The sequence below is a fragment of the Haliaeetus albicilla genome, chromosome 13 (assembly GCF_947461875.1).
Source record: "Haliaeetus albicilla chromosome 13, bHalAlb1.1, whole genome shotgun sequence".
Lineage (NCBI taxonomy): Eukaryota > Metazoa > Chordata > Aves > Accipitriformes > Accipitridae > Haliaeetus > Haliaeetus albicilla.
The window spans coordinates 36,522,552-36,539,408 of NC_091495.1; the positions used below are offsets into that span (position 1 = coordinate 36,522,552).

Consider the following 16,857-nt stretch of genomic DNA (forward strand, 5'->3'; position numbering starts at 1 on the left):
TGCAGCTGGCTCGACTGAACGTTTTTCCTTACTGGGAAGGCAAACAGAAAGGCTGCTGAGGAAGAGAGAAGGGAGCCACTGCCCACCCTCCTCCCGTGAGAGGCGAGACGACCCCCAGGAAGCTCTCACTGCTGCGGCACCGTTCATGGGTACGGAACCGGGGCGGCCGGGTCTAATTCTGCCTGCTCTTGGGGCACGGGTGTATAGGTCTGCGCTTTTGGCGCTTTTTTAGCGTGTCAAACACCGAGTCTTTTTTTATACAAGCTCAGGGTCTCGCTGCAATGTACAACCTCCTGAAAAGGAATACTGGACCATAAATTAGGCTTATCAAATCTGTTAATGATTTTCTTGAAGCAAATATTCATACTTTGAATGTTAGGAACTACTAAGCACTGAACACATAATGTACCAATTATCAACAACTGAGAGAAGACTAACAACGCAAACTCCTTTTCTTTTTCCTCCATCAACGACCTTAACCGTGACCTCTGAAGAATGCCTTCTTTGAGATGAACAAGTGTATTTTTTACGCTCTATTAGTCCAGCAGAGCTGAACACACAGCTATTTGTGTTAGATTTGCTGTAAAGATGCACCTAGCCACACAGTTGGCTAAGGCCTTCAGAACAGAAAACAGGCATTTCACATCAGTCAGTAGCTTACGGCAGCTTTTTTTACAAGCCCAGTTCTCACTGTAAAGATTAAAAGGATATTCTGGGGGGTTGATTTTGTGGTTTTTTTTTTTAAAGTCTGTTTTCCTCTAATTTTCAACTTAAAAGAACTATTGTATGGTAGAGAAAAATCGTGTACACTTTCAATGCTTGTAAGGAGTTAAAGCTTCTAGCCATCTGCTTTATAAAAATGCTTTTCTGTACTGCATTCAGCCTGAAGACCATAGCTCAAATTCCGTATCTGTCAACAGCTTCCACAGATGGGGTTCATCTCACCAGTTTTAACCACCTCATCTAAGCTACTCACTTAAGCTTGTCTTAAGCAGGGGAGAGATGCATGTCCAGGCAGCAATTTATCCCATTAAGAGAAATGGGTAGGAACCATTCTCTGGAGGTCCTAGCCTCCCTGTCCCATCACTGACAGAGAGAGCCTAGACATAAACTACGCAGTTAGGATTAGGTGAGATGAAATCACAAAATGTGAAGGAGTTAAGCATGGAAATTCAGCAAAATATTTCCATAGCTATTTGTCACAGTCATTTAACTTGCAGCATTCTCCTTCAAAATTACCATCCTACTTTGGGTATAACACCTATTTTCTTAACAGCTGAAATAATTAGGATTAGCTATCTATAATACTTAAAAAAAAAAAGGCACTAAGCTTTTATTTAACTGACTTTTTACTGAATTCACTTGCCAATACATGTGTGAGTAATCAATAATCACGCCTTACTTTGCTTCTATGACACAATCTCAAGATAATTTACATGACGCTCCTTTTGCAAAAGTAAAACATACTCAGTCTGCTGCAAGGCCCTGCTTTTATCACAAGTTAAGAAACAGCAAAAGTTTTCTCTCTGTATTTTGAAGTCTCTGGTGGATTAGAGAAAAGATGATCCAGTGGCTGGATTTAGTAGATCTAGATTTAATTTCCTGTATGGATTTGAGTAAAGTCGTCATTTACAAAGAGCAGAACAACATTATTTTTTGAATTTATAAAGGTACACTGGGGGTAAATTCATTTCAGGTCAAGAAGCAGCTGCCTGTTGATAATAGATGCAACTTGAATATTTATTTTTTTTTTTTTTTTTAAACTGAGAGCAGGGAATGTGTTTCAGTGAAGACCTTGGTTAGGTCTCAAAGCACTGTTTTATTTCATTTTTAATACTTGCACTTTGTCACTTAAACAACACACCCCACAGGCAAAGAGATTTTTCCGTATGCACCTTCTTGGAAGACTGAAAGATTTAGTTTGCTTTTCAGAAAACCACAAAACATTTTACAACACGAACCCTACTACCATCTACACCCCATTACCTCTAATGGGGGGCTAAAACATCCCAGATAACAGGTCTACAGCACATGGTAACATAAATTCTATGGCAGGGGAAGAGTAAGGTTTCTGAACCCAAGCCAATATTGGCAGAAGTACAGTTGTTCCCCACCCTGTGGTACAGTTTGTCCTCAACAGCTCAGAGATCAGAGTTGACTGTTCTGAAAAAATGTCTCAGCAGTCTGGGAGTGGAAAGCAAGCAGGTTCGTTCTGGTTTTTTTCTTATGTTGAAAGAAATTACTTCTCACCTGCATTGTAGTATTGATCGAATGATTACTTTCGGCCTGGACCTGTGGTTTTTCTTCATAATTTGGCCACTGACTCTGAGCTGGACCCATTCGATCCTGGGACTTTGAAGCTGGGAATGTGAAATATTCTCTAGTATAGGTCTGTGTTGGGATGGGATAAGCTTCAGGTCGTTGGGGCAGAGTCTGCTCCTGAAAAATGTAGAAAGAACGTAAGGTAGAATTTTCTAGTCACACAGATCTGTACAGAATATTATTCTAAACATGCATTTTCTAAATGTTTTCTTTGGCTCGTAAGAGCATTATTTGTCTGGAACAGGAGACAAAGAGGTTGTCTAGTATCAAATATAATTGTGGTTATGACTCATGTTTTTACGGTCTGAAAACAAGTACGCAATATCGTACAAACCTAAGAAATCACAAGGACAGCTTCATGAACAAAATTTAATAAAACCACTCAAAACTGTCTCAATCTTTCATTTGCCATAATAAACAAAACCCCCACCCAGTCACTAGCACCAGCATTATGTTCAAATAGTTAAGAAAGACACTGGTTTGACTCAAGCACACTGACGCTATTGATAGCTAAGGAAAGTTTAGCAGCCAACATTTTGCTTGCCACTTCTGACCTCTGTACAAAGATTTCCAGTAGAGACTGAGGTTATTTTGGTGGTAGTTCCAGATGCATAAGCATTCTTTCCTCCTGGGCTTGGAGGCTGATCTGTTGGAAAGTTAAAGGAAGCATTTACATGACTGTTAATAATAATTTACATAACTTAATAAAATAATAGTATTCAGAAAGTAACTACGATTTTTCCTTTGAATAGTTCTAACAAGAGGTTTGCTCCAAATGTTACTACTACGCTGGCATTTTAAACTTAATCCATGTTTAAAAACAATCATCCCCTTTCTGAATTCCACAGCCTGTAAAACTAGCGGAGGAAGCATCTACCCCTAAAACGAGGATAATCATACTTACTTGCTACATTGGGACTGGAGCGATGATCAGCTCTGTTCTTCATTAATCTATCATCCCCTGGCAGCTTCTTTGGTTCACTGTACTCTGTCCACGGCAGCTGAGGGCTCTCAGGTGACCCATTTTGAGTGGAGTTATTATACAGCTCAAAACCTTCACTCTTTGGTCGGGGTTTACCTGAGCCACGGCGGTCAGAAACTGTAACAGTTGGATATGTATTTTCCCCCTTTCGCTTATATTAACTACTGTCTAGCATATTCTTTTTCAAACCAGAGCTACCTTGCATTTATAATTAAAAATGAGTTCCCAGTAAAGCAAATGCTAGATTTTAAAATCTCTACTTCTTCAGACACACAATCCCACTCTTCTATCAACTATACAGGATTCCTTTGATTTGTATGCTTCAGCAGAACTTTTGAAAAGGTACCACAATATCTGGAAAAGCCAAACGTGCTTTACTGAAAAGTCTTTTCCTGACTCTCAGAGGCAGATGGCATCTAGGATGGTGTTGTAAACTGTGCTAATAAGGATTTATTCTTTTAATCCATTCTTTTCTATACTGTAGTACTACCCTATATGTAGAAAAGGTCTTCCTTTATAAAATTATTTCTTTTACAACATTATTTTGTGTAAGACTTAAATATGTCTTTTGTTAGTTCACTGAAGTAGGATGATATAACATTGGAGAAACATCCCAGAACTTCTTATGATCAGACACAGAAACTTAAGAAGATACGTTTCAATATTTCTAGTTTAAAAATCAATCCATCACTCAATCAATGGCATAACATGTTCCAGGGGCTTCTATTTCTATTTATTTCTCCCTTAGTAATTACACTGCACTCTCTGGTTACAAGGAAGTCATATTCCGAGAGGAGGAGAGCAGCTTTTATGAAAGGGATAAAAAAGCTATTGAAGTTCAATGCCCTTTGTATTCATTATATTTCATTTGCTAAAATAAAAATTACTTCAAACCAGAACTGTGTTTAAATACATCACTCAAATTTTGAAAAGGTACATAAGCAAAGCATTTATTAATGTTAGACTAGCATAATTTCAAACAATATTTAAAAAGAGATGAACTTTTGATAAGAAAGGAAATGCTTCTTTTCTGTGCAATTATGTTTGTTTTCTGATTTAATATTTTGGTAATATTTGGCAAGCTATTGTGAATTATTATATTTTCTGCATTCTAAGACTTATAAAGCTGTTATCGACATAAATAATATTAGCATTTTTACCTCTTTGCATCATTGGGGATGGCTGATTAAGCAGGGTTGCGAGACCATGGTAAATTGCCCCTTGCTTTGCCACTTCTAGTGTTACTACAGAACCTGTCCTAGTCATAAGTTCTGCTGCCCTGCAATAAAAGCCAAAGCAAAGAAAATAAAATAAAATTAGGCACTGTATTATTACTTAGTTCTCCTTATTATCAGTTTGTATGTCATGGATTTCTCACATCTATTCCAGTAATCTTTTGTTTGACAAAACACTCTTTTTCTGAGTAATACTAAAAATCACTTTGAAAAAAATTAGATGATGACAAGAAGATACACTTATTACAGACAACACCTCCAGGCAAGTACTATTTCCAGTTTCTGCAGTTAAATGTCAGGAGTCAAAATATTTAAAGTTAGAGCTAAATGAAGTTTGCTCAAAACTGAAGCCCAAATGTGTAATACAATCTCTTCTATATAGATAACCTATATCATATACGGGAAATACTACACAAACAGTTGAACTTGTTACTGATGTTATTGATAGGCAGTTATAAAAAGCTAAGACAAAGCCTAAAATGTAAAAAAAAGAGCTTTTCAGTATATAACTACTCCAGCACTTTCTTCATGTAAAGACACCCAAGGAAAGCATTCCTTACCTTTCCTGGGACAGGCCCACCAAACTTCGACCATCCACACTGAGCAACTGATCCCCTGCAGCCAGACGACCATCCTAATAACATATCCCAGAGAGAAGAAATTCATACACCAACGCTAACATGGTCTAAATTAAAACAATTATTCACACTTACAAGTAAACAAAGGATTTAAAAGCATTTCCAAAGGATCTTTCTACCTTTGAACTGATGTTTAAGAATATTACTAACCACATCTGCAGCACCTCCTTTCACAACAGACTTGACATATATTCCAAGTTTGTCTTGACCCGCACCCTACAGAGAAAGAGGCATTAATTTATTACATTTATATTTAATCTCTTAAGCACTCCACAAGTGTTAATCAGAATTTTGCATGGCTAGATAAACCTCTACGTTCTCATTACTTTTATATATTCCCAAACTGGAAAAAACCAGTTACACAGAAAAGAGTTGCATTCATTTAAAGTCAAAAGAAAATTTTAATATTAGGCCTATTGAACCTGCAGGCATTGTTAGAAGGAAAGAATATTTGGTCTTAATGCAAGCTTGAATAAGAAAGAAAATACATTAACTAAAACGTACTTTAGAAGTTTGTTCTAATCCCCTTCCAATAAGAAATACTTATTTGCACTTCTACATGCATGCTATTATTTTTTATACCTCTATGTATTATGTTCCAAAAGACTGCACTGTTTCCCTTGCTAATACCCAAATGAAACAAGGTATATTGCAGATTACAAGAAAAAGGAATAGAAATGCTTTTTTACATTCATTAGGACTGTAAAGGAGCTTGTGTAAAGGAACAAACAGTGCCTCTTGTTTTACAATAAACAGGTAAAGTAGACATTATAATTAATAAGTCGTTCAGAGTTGACAGAGGCAATATTCAAGTCTACTGCAAAACCATGCAATTTTGTTCATAAAACATCTGCCTCAACGTATTCCGCTAAATTTTGAAAGGACTGTTAACAGTGAACTTACTGGGAGACAACCAACAGATTCAAGACAAGAGAACAGAAGCATCTATTCAAGCCATGCTGTTGTGTCATCCACATGCTCCCATTTACAAGACACCACACAGATCAGTCTAAATGTTAGTATCGCAAACCTTTAAATTGTCACTTATAATGTAAGACAATCACTTGTGATTTCATTATCTACTATAGCAAATGGTGCCATTTTACTCTGCAAGTCACTTGGAAGAAGAGTGCTAAGTAAGTTTTCAACAGAGCACAGTTTTTAATGTCGTGTCATTTCCTAAAATAACCCCCCAAGTTGCTTTGATACTGAATATGCAACTTCCTCCTCCTTTTTTTCCCCACCTTTTCCAACTCTTCTTTTGGCAGCAGAAGCATTCATTGCTCCCACTGTTGTAATAAAGTAAAATAAAAATCAAGGTGAAGATTATTTAAAAGCCAGTGTTATACATGGTTTTCTAAGCAATTGAAAGACCTATTTTTATTCATTGAATCTTGAGTTAATCCCAAATGTTTACTCAAAAGCCACAGAAAAGGAATTCCTTCAAGTCCCATGCTTCCAGATTAACATTCTACATGTCTAAATTTTTCACAATAATTGCTTAAGCTGTACTTACAGAAAAAAAGGGGGAAAAAAAAGCAATAAATAACTGAAGTTAAGGACCCTTTCTTTGTCTGGAAAGAATACAAAGGCAATTAAAAAAATTAGTTACTTTTTTGGTTTTTTTAAAGGGCTCTAAAGAAACATCAAGGTAACTGCAGAACATTTTTATCTTTATACCAGAAAAATCAGTTAAAGTTATGAGAAACACAAGTCAGAAGACAGCTAGATAAATATAATGACAAATGAAATCATGCTTCACAAATCTTTTTTCCCCAAGCAACCAAGAAGCACATGGGGAAGGATGATCCAGTTGACTGAACACCTAGAGTTTCAAGATGGATGTGGCAAGACCTCTTACCAGGAGTTCTTCAAGACTTTAAGGTGACACAGGCTAAGAAGGAACTTGTCCCTGTGTATTAATAAGTGGTTCAACAATGGATAGGAAGTTGTTAGTTTTCACAAGGAATGGAAATTCAGAGAAGCCCATGTGGTGACTGCCATGCTCCTAAGTGTTCCAGAAAAAGGACAAACAATAATATAACTAAATTTACGGTACAGAAAACTTATCTAGTAAGACAAAACCAAGAGTTGGAGAAGGATCACATGATGCTGAACACTGGAGCAATAATGGCAGGGGGGAAATGTATTTCACTGGTCCAAGTGTGAAGGAATGCTCCAACCATGTAAGGGACTGCTCCCCATCGGAGCACTGTCGGCAGAATCAGTTACCACCTCCCCTTGTTGGGAACTGAAAATTAAGATGACTGGGTTTATACGCTCCTTCCTCTGCCTCCAACCTCTAAATATACCTAGAGGCAAGCTCCTTTAGTTCCAAAGGGTGAAAGAGTTAACAGCAACTCACCCACCCAACCACCCTTGTAGTTACAACCTCATGCATCATGTAGTTGTACGTAACTGCAGGGACCTAACAGCAGCTTTTCCTGGAGGCCAGACTGACCAAGACTAACCAGAAGCCTCTGAAGCCACCTGGGATTGACACTGCTTGTATTCAGCCCTAATTTCAAAGGGTGCTAGCAAGAATCTCATCCCCTTGGGCCCAGGAATTCAGACAAAGATCTGCCTAATACAGTCAAAGATCAGGTAAAACCAGCAAGCCTTTGGAAGAGCATTGCCACTTAGAACATGTAATTTTGGGATCGTGACTTTGGTACTCATGAATTACATTAGACACTATATTCATACACATCACCCCTCTTCCACTTGATTATGATTGTCAGTGCACGTTAAATTAAGTTGAAACCTTCTCTTTAAGCTCATGATATGTGCACTGGCTTGCAGGTAATGATGAGATAAACATTTGCAATTGCATAAATATCCATATAATAGTTTCTAAACTGGCTTTAACTCCTTGAGAAAGATCTTTTTAGTCACTGTTTTCAGAGCCATCTTCACATATCAGCTCAAATATCTGGAAGCCAACAGAACTAATAGAAAAGAACAAACAAACCAGAAACAACCATGGTCACTAAAAATCTAAAAGGCTCACATTTACAAAACTGTTTATAATTCTGATTACTTCCTTACAAAATGACACCAGCAGAACCATGAGGCTCAGAGGATAACAAGGATGATCAGAAACATGGAATACATTTCTTGAGAGAACCAACTAGACATGGACTCCTCACCTTAGCAACAATCAAAGTGAAGGTCTACAGGATAATGAGTGGCACAGATTGGATTATTTATCATCTCTCTAATCAGCCAACAGAGGAAGCTTTTACTCATGCTACCACAGCTAGCATATTTTAAAAAGTAAAAACCAAAACCAAACAAAACACAACAACAACAACAAAACCAAAACATTTTCTGTAGGATTTCATAATTAAATTGGGAAACTGCCAGGAACAAGACTGCTGTAGATGCCAAAATGCAAACATGCACAAAAAAGATCACAGATTCATGGTACAGCCCTTCAAGGGCTTTTAGAAAAAAACCCAAAGATACAGGTATAATGCACTCTGAAAGAAATTCTGAAATTACAGAAAGCTAGAAACTGGGAGGAACCATCTTACATTTGTTACGTTCTTTAGCTAAATACCCCACAGCTGGAAATACAGATCAGATGATTTTTGCTCTAACTGTTCCCATACTCTTAGTAATTCTTCATTATGATTTGAAGGAGCTGACATTTTACTCCTTGTTCCTTCTTGAAGCCTATACAGTTTGTCAATCCCTTTCCTGTTCTTTTAAGAGAAGTTACCAGCAGATGTGTTAGCTCAAAGTCATCTCACTTAATACAAAGCTAATGAATTTTGAAAGCACAAAAAAAGATTTAAAATTTATTTCCTTTCAGATTACATAACAAAAAAAAAAATCTTTATCAGCTACCACATCTACTCACATATTACTAGGACAAATACGTTCCTTCTCTGCCTAATTCCTGTGCCATTTAATATGTTTCTAATAATGTGCCTGTGCTCTCGCTTATGCTTGGGAAGACTTCTCACTAAGCATCCTCAAAGTTAACTCATCGTCTTCCTTCATCTTTTACCCTAAGCTTTATAGACATTTGAATCCAAATTCTTAATTTCTGTTGAAACAGACTTAATTTTGCTTCAGTTCCACCTTCCAGGAGACTGCATTAGAAGGAAATATACAGCTATTAAGGACATAAAAAGGATGTTAGTATGTAGCTAGACATGCATACTAGACTCCAAAGTGATGAAAATTCTCATATGCACCACAAAGATTTTTCTCCTTTCATTTACTGACATTACAATAAAACAGGTTTCTTTGTAAACTGCTTATTAACCTGCTTTTCTTTCACAGGAATGTGAAGGTCAACATAACTAAAACTATTCCCCCACAAACAAATCAGAGTGATGACACGTGTGTATCAATAACAATAATATGGTAAACATTCTTTTCAGTTCTCTTTATTTTCTCCAATCCTGAATACCAAAAGCATATGTATCTGTAAAGCTGTTAAACCAAACAGAACACCACAACTGTAGAGAAGTTAGATGACTGTGGAAAGCAAGAATGTAGTAAGCATAAAAAGATGGTTTATTCCCCTCCCCAAGATTAACATACTGGAACCTACAGCACATTTTCTCAAATATGTATAGCCAAATACAAAAGCCCCAAAACCTTTGCAAGTATTTTCAAAAAATAATACAGCAAATTCTAGACTGGGGGGGGGAATAAAAAAGCCTCATCCACAGTAGTAAACTCTCTAGTGCTACCAATCTACCTGTTTTCTTTCCTACTTGAAGCAACTTTTTCCCAAAATCCTTGCAGAAAGCAAAATGATAGTACCTTTCTGAGGAAAACTTTGGGAAATCCTTCCCCTTAAGTAATATTTTAAGGAAAATTTTCAATTTTCACTGGAAAAAAACCCCAAAACTACTACTGCTGCTTCAGTTCACCTGGGTGACAATAATCTTGAACTGAACTGCATGAGCATAACACTCTACTCTGGAGATCTCTTATGTTTAGCTCTAAATGGTATCTGTTGTTACAATGCATAGCCAAAGCAGAGAACCATAGGGAAAAAAGTTTTGTAAGGAAGGCATTAGCTGATCAGAATTAGACAAATGGTGAATTGTGGACTGAAGAAAGGAAACATGACATTTAAAAATTCTGACACCTCAAGTACATTAGACCTAAGATTCAGAATGAGAAACACCTCCATTCTGTGCTTTTACAATACAGTTATTAAATAACCAATAGGGAAGAAAAACCAAGATCATAAAAACTGCATAAAGCAGAGAGAACTAAGTTTGGAGGCCAGAAGCGGAGCACTATTTACACATTTCAGTATTTTTAAAAAAATGTTAAATTAATTAGAATGACACTAGCAGCGCACTCATACAGAGTGTCAGAAAGAAACCCACCTGCCTGCTCCCACGCTGTCCCCCCCTTGGACCTGCGCAGGCACTACTGTGTCATGGCATGGCCCACCACAGACCTGGCTGAAGGCTAAGCTGGCCCCCATCCCCATCCCTCCTCCTCCCAAATAAAAGCTTTGTTTTCAACCAAATCAGCTTCCTCAAATGGTTTACAGCACGACTGTTCATAATCCTACAGGAAAGGGGGCTGCTGGGAGGGTCAGTCACCGGGGGTGACATTATTCTTGTTAAGCTGTTGTGCCAATTTTTGTCAGGTTACGGCAACTGTGTACCTGTGCTAACACAGCCGTAATCGTCAGGGGCTGTGAATACGTAGGGCAAATATCAAGTAGGCTTTTCACATCAGACCCTGAACTGGGCTTTTCACTGCTAGAAACCCAAAAGCCCCCTTTGAGAAGGAAAATAAGAGCCAGGAATTGTTCATCTTTTAAATACAAGAACATTCACCCATGTTTAGAGCACATCTGTGAACTTCCACTAGGGAGGTCTTCTTTTTAATAAGCAATACAAAAAAATGCCAAGGGAGTTTGACCTAACAGAGAATATTTCAGTTTAAATGCTGCCCAATTCCCTAATGGGTTAAAACAGCATGACATAAAATAATCAGTCTTTCTCTGCTGCAGCCTTAAACTCCACTGTTTGGTGAATAACGTGATTTTCAACCCAACAATTCATAGATCCTACTATAGGTCACCTATTGACTTGCCAAGCAGCTCTGAGCAGCGTCTGCAGAGCAAGTGTGTTCTAGTGGAAGCCGAGTCCCAAAACAATTGCAAAATAAAAAAAAAGGCCATATACATGCAGATTCCCACACAGAGAAGCAAACTACACAGAGGAAAAACATTTTCCTTTTAAGCTTTTGATAGCCTGCATGGCAAGCGCACCAAAAGACACTTCCCAACTTTGCCAAGGCCCACCCATTCCCCTTTTAATGTAAAAAATACAAGTCATCCTGACTTTAGCAAGGGATGGAGATGAAGAGCTTATCTAGAACTGAAGTAAATGCATCCTGTTAAGAAAACCAACACACCTTTACTGATGTAATTACACAATGGAATAAAAATGTCCCCCTTTTTTTTCCAGGAAGCTTAATTAGGTCTCCGAGTAAAAACATGATAAGATTCTTGAAAATAATCTTCTCCATGCTTGGGCTTATTCATCTTTAAGACGGATGTACACAGGCAACGCACGTGGGAAACTGAGGAAAACGATTAGGTCCAGTACTCAGAGTGAAACCATCCATTTGCATGAGATGCAATACCTGTATAAAGTTTTTCTTATCTTACACTTATCTTAAGAAGCAATTTAATGCTTTAAAACAGAACAAGTTGAAAGATGTTAACATATTGCACTTGCAAATTTGGCATGCACTTGAGTTTAGTCAGAGTATGAGAATAATTAATCCTAAATTTGCTGTGACTTACAGGTTGCTGCAGGAATTCTATGACAATGGGGAACTTTCGCATTTAGATGGAATTTTAATAGATCTTCTAATCCTACTTGGGAGGTAAAGGCAAACACAGGACACTTCTGCATACAGAAGTCTGCTTAGAATGGTAACTCAGGTCTTTATCCTAAATCTAAATGAAGAAAAGAGTGTGTGGGAAAACGTTTGTTTAAGGGACCAGACTACCTTGTAAAAAGTAAATAAACAATGAGTCCTCCTCACTGAAAGTAAGAATAAAAGGAGCTACAAGTCAAGAGGATAAGCAAAAAACTTAAGGTGTGAAACACCATCAATAAATCCTGCAATTAAAACTCTTCAGAAGTTCCATTTCCCTTCGATCTGGCTTAATTTCAGCTGTGTGGCCCACATTACGCTGTGTAACAATATTTGAAGTGGGACTGAAGAAAGATAGGTAAGCTTTACAAAAGAGGACTAGCTTTATTTTTGTCATAGTAGCCTAGTTTCAAATAGCTCATCACAGAACAAAAACCTGTTTAGGAAAATCTTACAAGATGGAGTCTAAAATTACAACCTGAGGGTATAAATAAAAGCAAGGAAATAAAACACAGAGAGGCTTGTTAAGTTATTACACATTTGGTTGACAATGATTTTGAGGAGTTTCACATCAGTACTGTTCATAGGTCACGTATGGCATAGTCCATGCAAATCTAACTCTTTATTTGAAATTAAATGAAAACTTCAAGTTACTGAAGTGGTACTAATCAGGCCCTAGTTTAGTGTCACCATTGTTCAACAATGTTCAGCCATGTTCTAATCCGTCTAATGCACATAGGGAAAACTCAGTTCTAACAAGAGATACTTATTTTTCTGGTGGTTTGTAGCTGTATTGACAAGGGACCTTCTCAAATAACTGAGTAGACCCTACACATGAACTGACACTGAATCTTCTTCATCTGAAGTCTACGCATGTAATAAATACTGCAATTCAACTCCCAAGCACTGTAAAATACATAAATACTGTAATTCAACTCCAAACTGATAAGAAAAAAGTTGATGTGCCCCCTCTAGTACCTAAATTGAATATTTTATAAAATACTTATGAAACTTCCTAAATCAATTCTTTTCAAAGCAAAACCCCCTGACCTGTCAGAAGAAACTAAAATTGCAGACTATATTCCCAAACCATAAAGTAACAATTAAATACTAAAATAGCAGAGGATTTCATAAACAAGAAAGTATACATGTAAGAGAGAAGATTTAGCAGTAAACATAATTTCATTTGTTTCAGAGGATGTTTTATCATTCCTCCGCAACACTGAATCAAAAAAACCAAACAAACTGAAAAACCCCAAACAAAACACCACACCACCACCACCCCCCAAAATAAACAAAACCGCCAAAAACCAAAACCCCAATACACCGACAATATCAACAGAACTTCATCTGAAAATACAGCCAAAGACTGTGGAGCAGAGCACAGTTAACCAGCTGGAACTTCAGCAAGAGCTTTCAGCTGTTTCAGAAAAAAACCTGTCTTATCTTGGAGATTAATGAATTCAGACAGACTGGAGCCCACAAAAAAAGTCAACATTAAAATCTCACCTGAGAGACAGCAACTTTTAAATGTTTTTATTACATATATAATATAAATAACATTGGTATTTACTGGCATATATGTTTTTATATATACACACACACAGACATACATTCTTCTCTACTAATTAAAAAAAGTACTTGTTAAGTACTTACATTTGAAAAATTAAGAAATAACAAAAACTCCATGAACTTTCATTTATAAATGTCTTCTAAATAAGCAGTAGGACAACTGGAAAACTTAAGCTAGTATCCCAGGACATATCACCTGATATAAAGGAATTTAGTAAAGAACTTATTGAATAAACAAATTAATTGACTGAATTACTTTCCTGTAGGACCTCAAAGATTAGAAAAGTTCTGAAAACTCATGCAACTACGGCAATCCATAGGAGTTAAAGAGCAAATTTTGGCACCTCTGGTTAGCACAACTTCAATCTCTAGAATGCCAACACAATATACTTAAGAGTCACAGCACTGACACAGGGTGGGGGGGAAACCACTAAAAAGAAAAAAAAAAAAAAAAAAAAAAAAAAGAAAAAAGGTGTCCAACACTAGAGTCCTTCATTAAAAGAAAACCTGGAAGGTGAAGAAAGTAACACTCCCCCCCAAATATTAGGTTTGTTTACGGGATTTCAACTCTTCAAGTCACACAGACTGCAACCTCAAAAAAGAAAAATCTGGAAATTTGCTGGGAGCAGTAGGATGAAAGGAAAACAAAGTTGATACAACAGAGCCAAGTCAATCACGCATTTAATGCGTCAAAAGAAAAAAAAAGTATGCTCAGATGACTAAAATTTATGGCAGACAAAGGTATGCAAAGATTTCATACCTCTTGTCCAGATGGGTATTTGCCCCTTTTAAGTCTGGTACTGCTTGACTACAAAAATTCTGTCATGTTAAAGAAGCCAAAGGACTGAGTTGGATAGTGCAATCTAACCTTGGCTTTTGAGACAGCCTAACAAGAAACAAGCCATTTTCCATCACATTCACTTATCATCTGGGCCATCTATCAAGCAACACATCAGCGTACAGCAGTCCATACTTGTTTTCACAATTAGCGTTGTTTTGCAAGCTCCTCCTTGCTCTAACAGGACTGCGCCCTTAATACTGCATTTGCTTAAAAAATTACTATGAGAAATTTAGAAATAGAAGAGGCAGCATTAAAAAAAATTTACAGCTACTTCTATGGAGTAATCAGACCAATAAGGAAAAGAACGAGATAAACTACAGTGATCTGAAAAAAAAATAAAAACCCAACTACTCCTACGTCAGAGGAATGTAAAATTGAGGATGTACATGACTACAGCAGTAACGAATTAATAAAAATGACAGAATTAAAGGAAGTATTTAAGGAGAACAGACTTTATTGCTCGTGTTGCTATGTCGCAAGATGAATTTTATCAGACTTCCTTGTCAGTAACAAACATGGGAAACTTTGGCTCACATACATTACAACAGCCCTAAAATCGGGACACGCCACATAGCGCAACTGTACGTGAAGTAGCAGTTTGAGTAACAGGAACATCAGATATAGTCTTCCTCATGGCAGCACCACAGCTAGCCCACGAGCTGGTGACTCAGTCACCACGGAAGCATTAAAAGCGGGCAGAAGAACTCCCGCCCGCTCCTCCTTCCCCTTTGGTATTTGCCAGGACAAGCAGCCGTAACGGCACGGCAGGAACAACAGGCAGCTCCTGCTAGCGAGCTGCGTCGACGCGCAGCGGGGTTCCCCGGGCGAGCCACCCGTGCCACGCCACGCTGGGACCTGCCACCAGTGGCACGGTGGGCTGGAGGTGCCGAGGCACCGCGCAGCCCCACCAGTACCCCGACCGAAAGGTACCAGGGTGGGAATGAAGGTCCATCTGGTGAGGAGGTGATGCCCTCTGAACAGTTAAGCTACTCCCATCCTCAAACATCACAAACTAGCTGTGTTTTCTCCGAGGTTAATAATATTCTTGCGGTTTTAGTGATCTGTAGGATGAACTAGTTATTTCAATACCTATCATTAGAACTATGAAAACTATTACAAAAACACTTTTCCAGTTGTTAGGAATGACAGCAGAATTGTAATATGAAGTCATTAAGGAAAAACTATGCATCTGCAAAACATATTTGCAGGTACAGCACCTAACCAAACCGGTAACGCTCCAGACAATTCGCAGTAAGGTCTTGTCATTACTTGTTCTAAACCATCATTTGCCCATACCTGTTTAGCTTCACGTACTTTGTTTATCACTCCAATAAAACTGGAGTGATTAACAGCCTCCAATAAAGACTGGCAGAATCACATTTCACTAAAGAAAAAAATACAATTCAATAACAAGTTTTTTTTAAGTATGTTACATGTATTAAAAAACACTTTCATTTACATAAAATGCAAGAAAGTCTTCCTAATGATCTTTCAATACCGATTTGAAGACTTCTGTCTTAAATACATGAATATTTAAACGGTTTCAAGCTTCACATAAATAGTAACATGAAAAAGTAGTCCTGAAGTGAAGGAATCTTCACTCCCCAGTGAAAGTTTGACTGAATCCACAAAAAAGTGCCATACAGTTACCAACCTTTTCAAAGTAATATTCTAATCTAAGTGGCTTCGGATACCAAGACTACATGTCAAAACACTCCAACAGTTCACATAAACTATTGGAGAATTTTTAAAAATAAATAGTTTTCAAGGCTTTCTTGGATCTTGCATAATTATGCAAACATTAAAGAAGATTTCATTTTAATAATGTAGATATCACATATATGTGTATGTATATACATACACAAATGTACCTTGCTGAAATATTAGGACCTGGTATCTCTCATAACATTTCAAGGATGATACTGTTTCCTCAAGTTGGTCTTGTTTGTGAAGCTTCTGTTGTATTTTATAAAAACGAAACAGTTTAAAACCAGAATGAATCCCTGCAACTAAAACGTCTTTAAACAAAACAGGACAGAAATGTAGCTATCAAGCCTGATACCAGCCATCAGGCCTGAAATCTTTTATCTGTCTACACCCAGAGTAGATTTTACTGATTTTTATCAAGGCTAATTCTGATTCCAGACTCTTAAGTTTACACAGAAGATCTCTTGTAAGTTTTTATAAACATCCTTAAAAGCAAGTTTATGCAACAGAATCAAGTCTCAGTCTGACCTCCCTGGCATTAGTCTAGAAACATTTAAATAACCCAAGCTTGTACGCATTTTAAAGAATATCAGTTTACTAAACTTATGCAGCCAGTTTACAAATGTAGTCTCTAGGAGGCAAAAGCAAAGGTTTCTGATCACCCAAACACTCACATTCCCTAAA

The 16,857-nt window shown here is 37.4% G+C and overlaps 1 protein-coding gene across 26 annotated transcripts in view; it reads right to left on the minus strand.

Moving 5' to 3' along the window:
• Window positions 1–16,857, minus strand: part of AFDN (afadin, adherens junction formation factor) — a 133,168-nt gene that overhangs the window by 18,480 nt on the left and 97,831 nt on the right. For 25 of the 26 annotated variants that reach the window (XR_011327566.1, XM_069800840.1, XM_069800834.1 and 22 more), the window contains 6 exons: window positions 5,328–5,393; window positions 5,100–5,173; window positions 4,465–4,583; window positions 3,227–3,421; window positions 2,877–2,968; window positions 2,251–2,439 (listed from right to left, as the gene is read on the minus strand). Coding sequence is in view for 25 of the 26 variants with exons in the window: in XM_069800840.1 (XP_069656941.1) it covers window positions 2,251–2,439; window positions 2,877–2,968; window positions 3,227–3,421; window positions 4,465–4,583; window positions 5,100–5,173; window positions 5,328–5,393 (735 nt within the window). In the remaining variant the exon portion in view is untranslated. The remainder of the gene's footprint in view (window positions 1–2,250; window positions 2,440–2,876; window positions 2,969–3,226; window positions 3,422–4,464; window positions 4,584–5,099; window positions 5,174–5,327; window positions 5,394–16,857) is intronic. The other variant, XM_069800832.1, reaches the window with a different exon arrangement.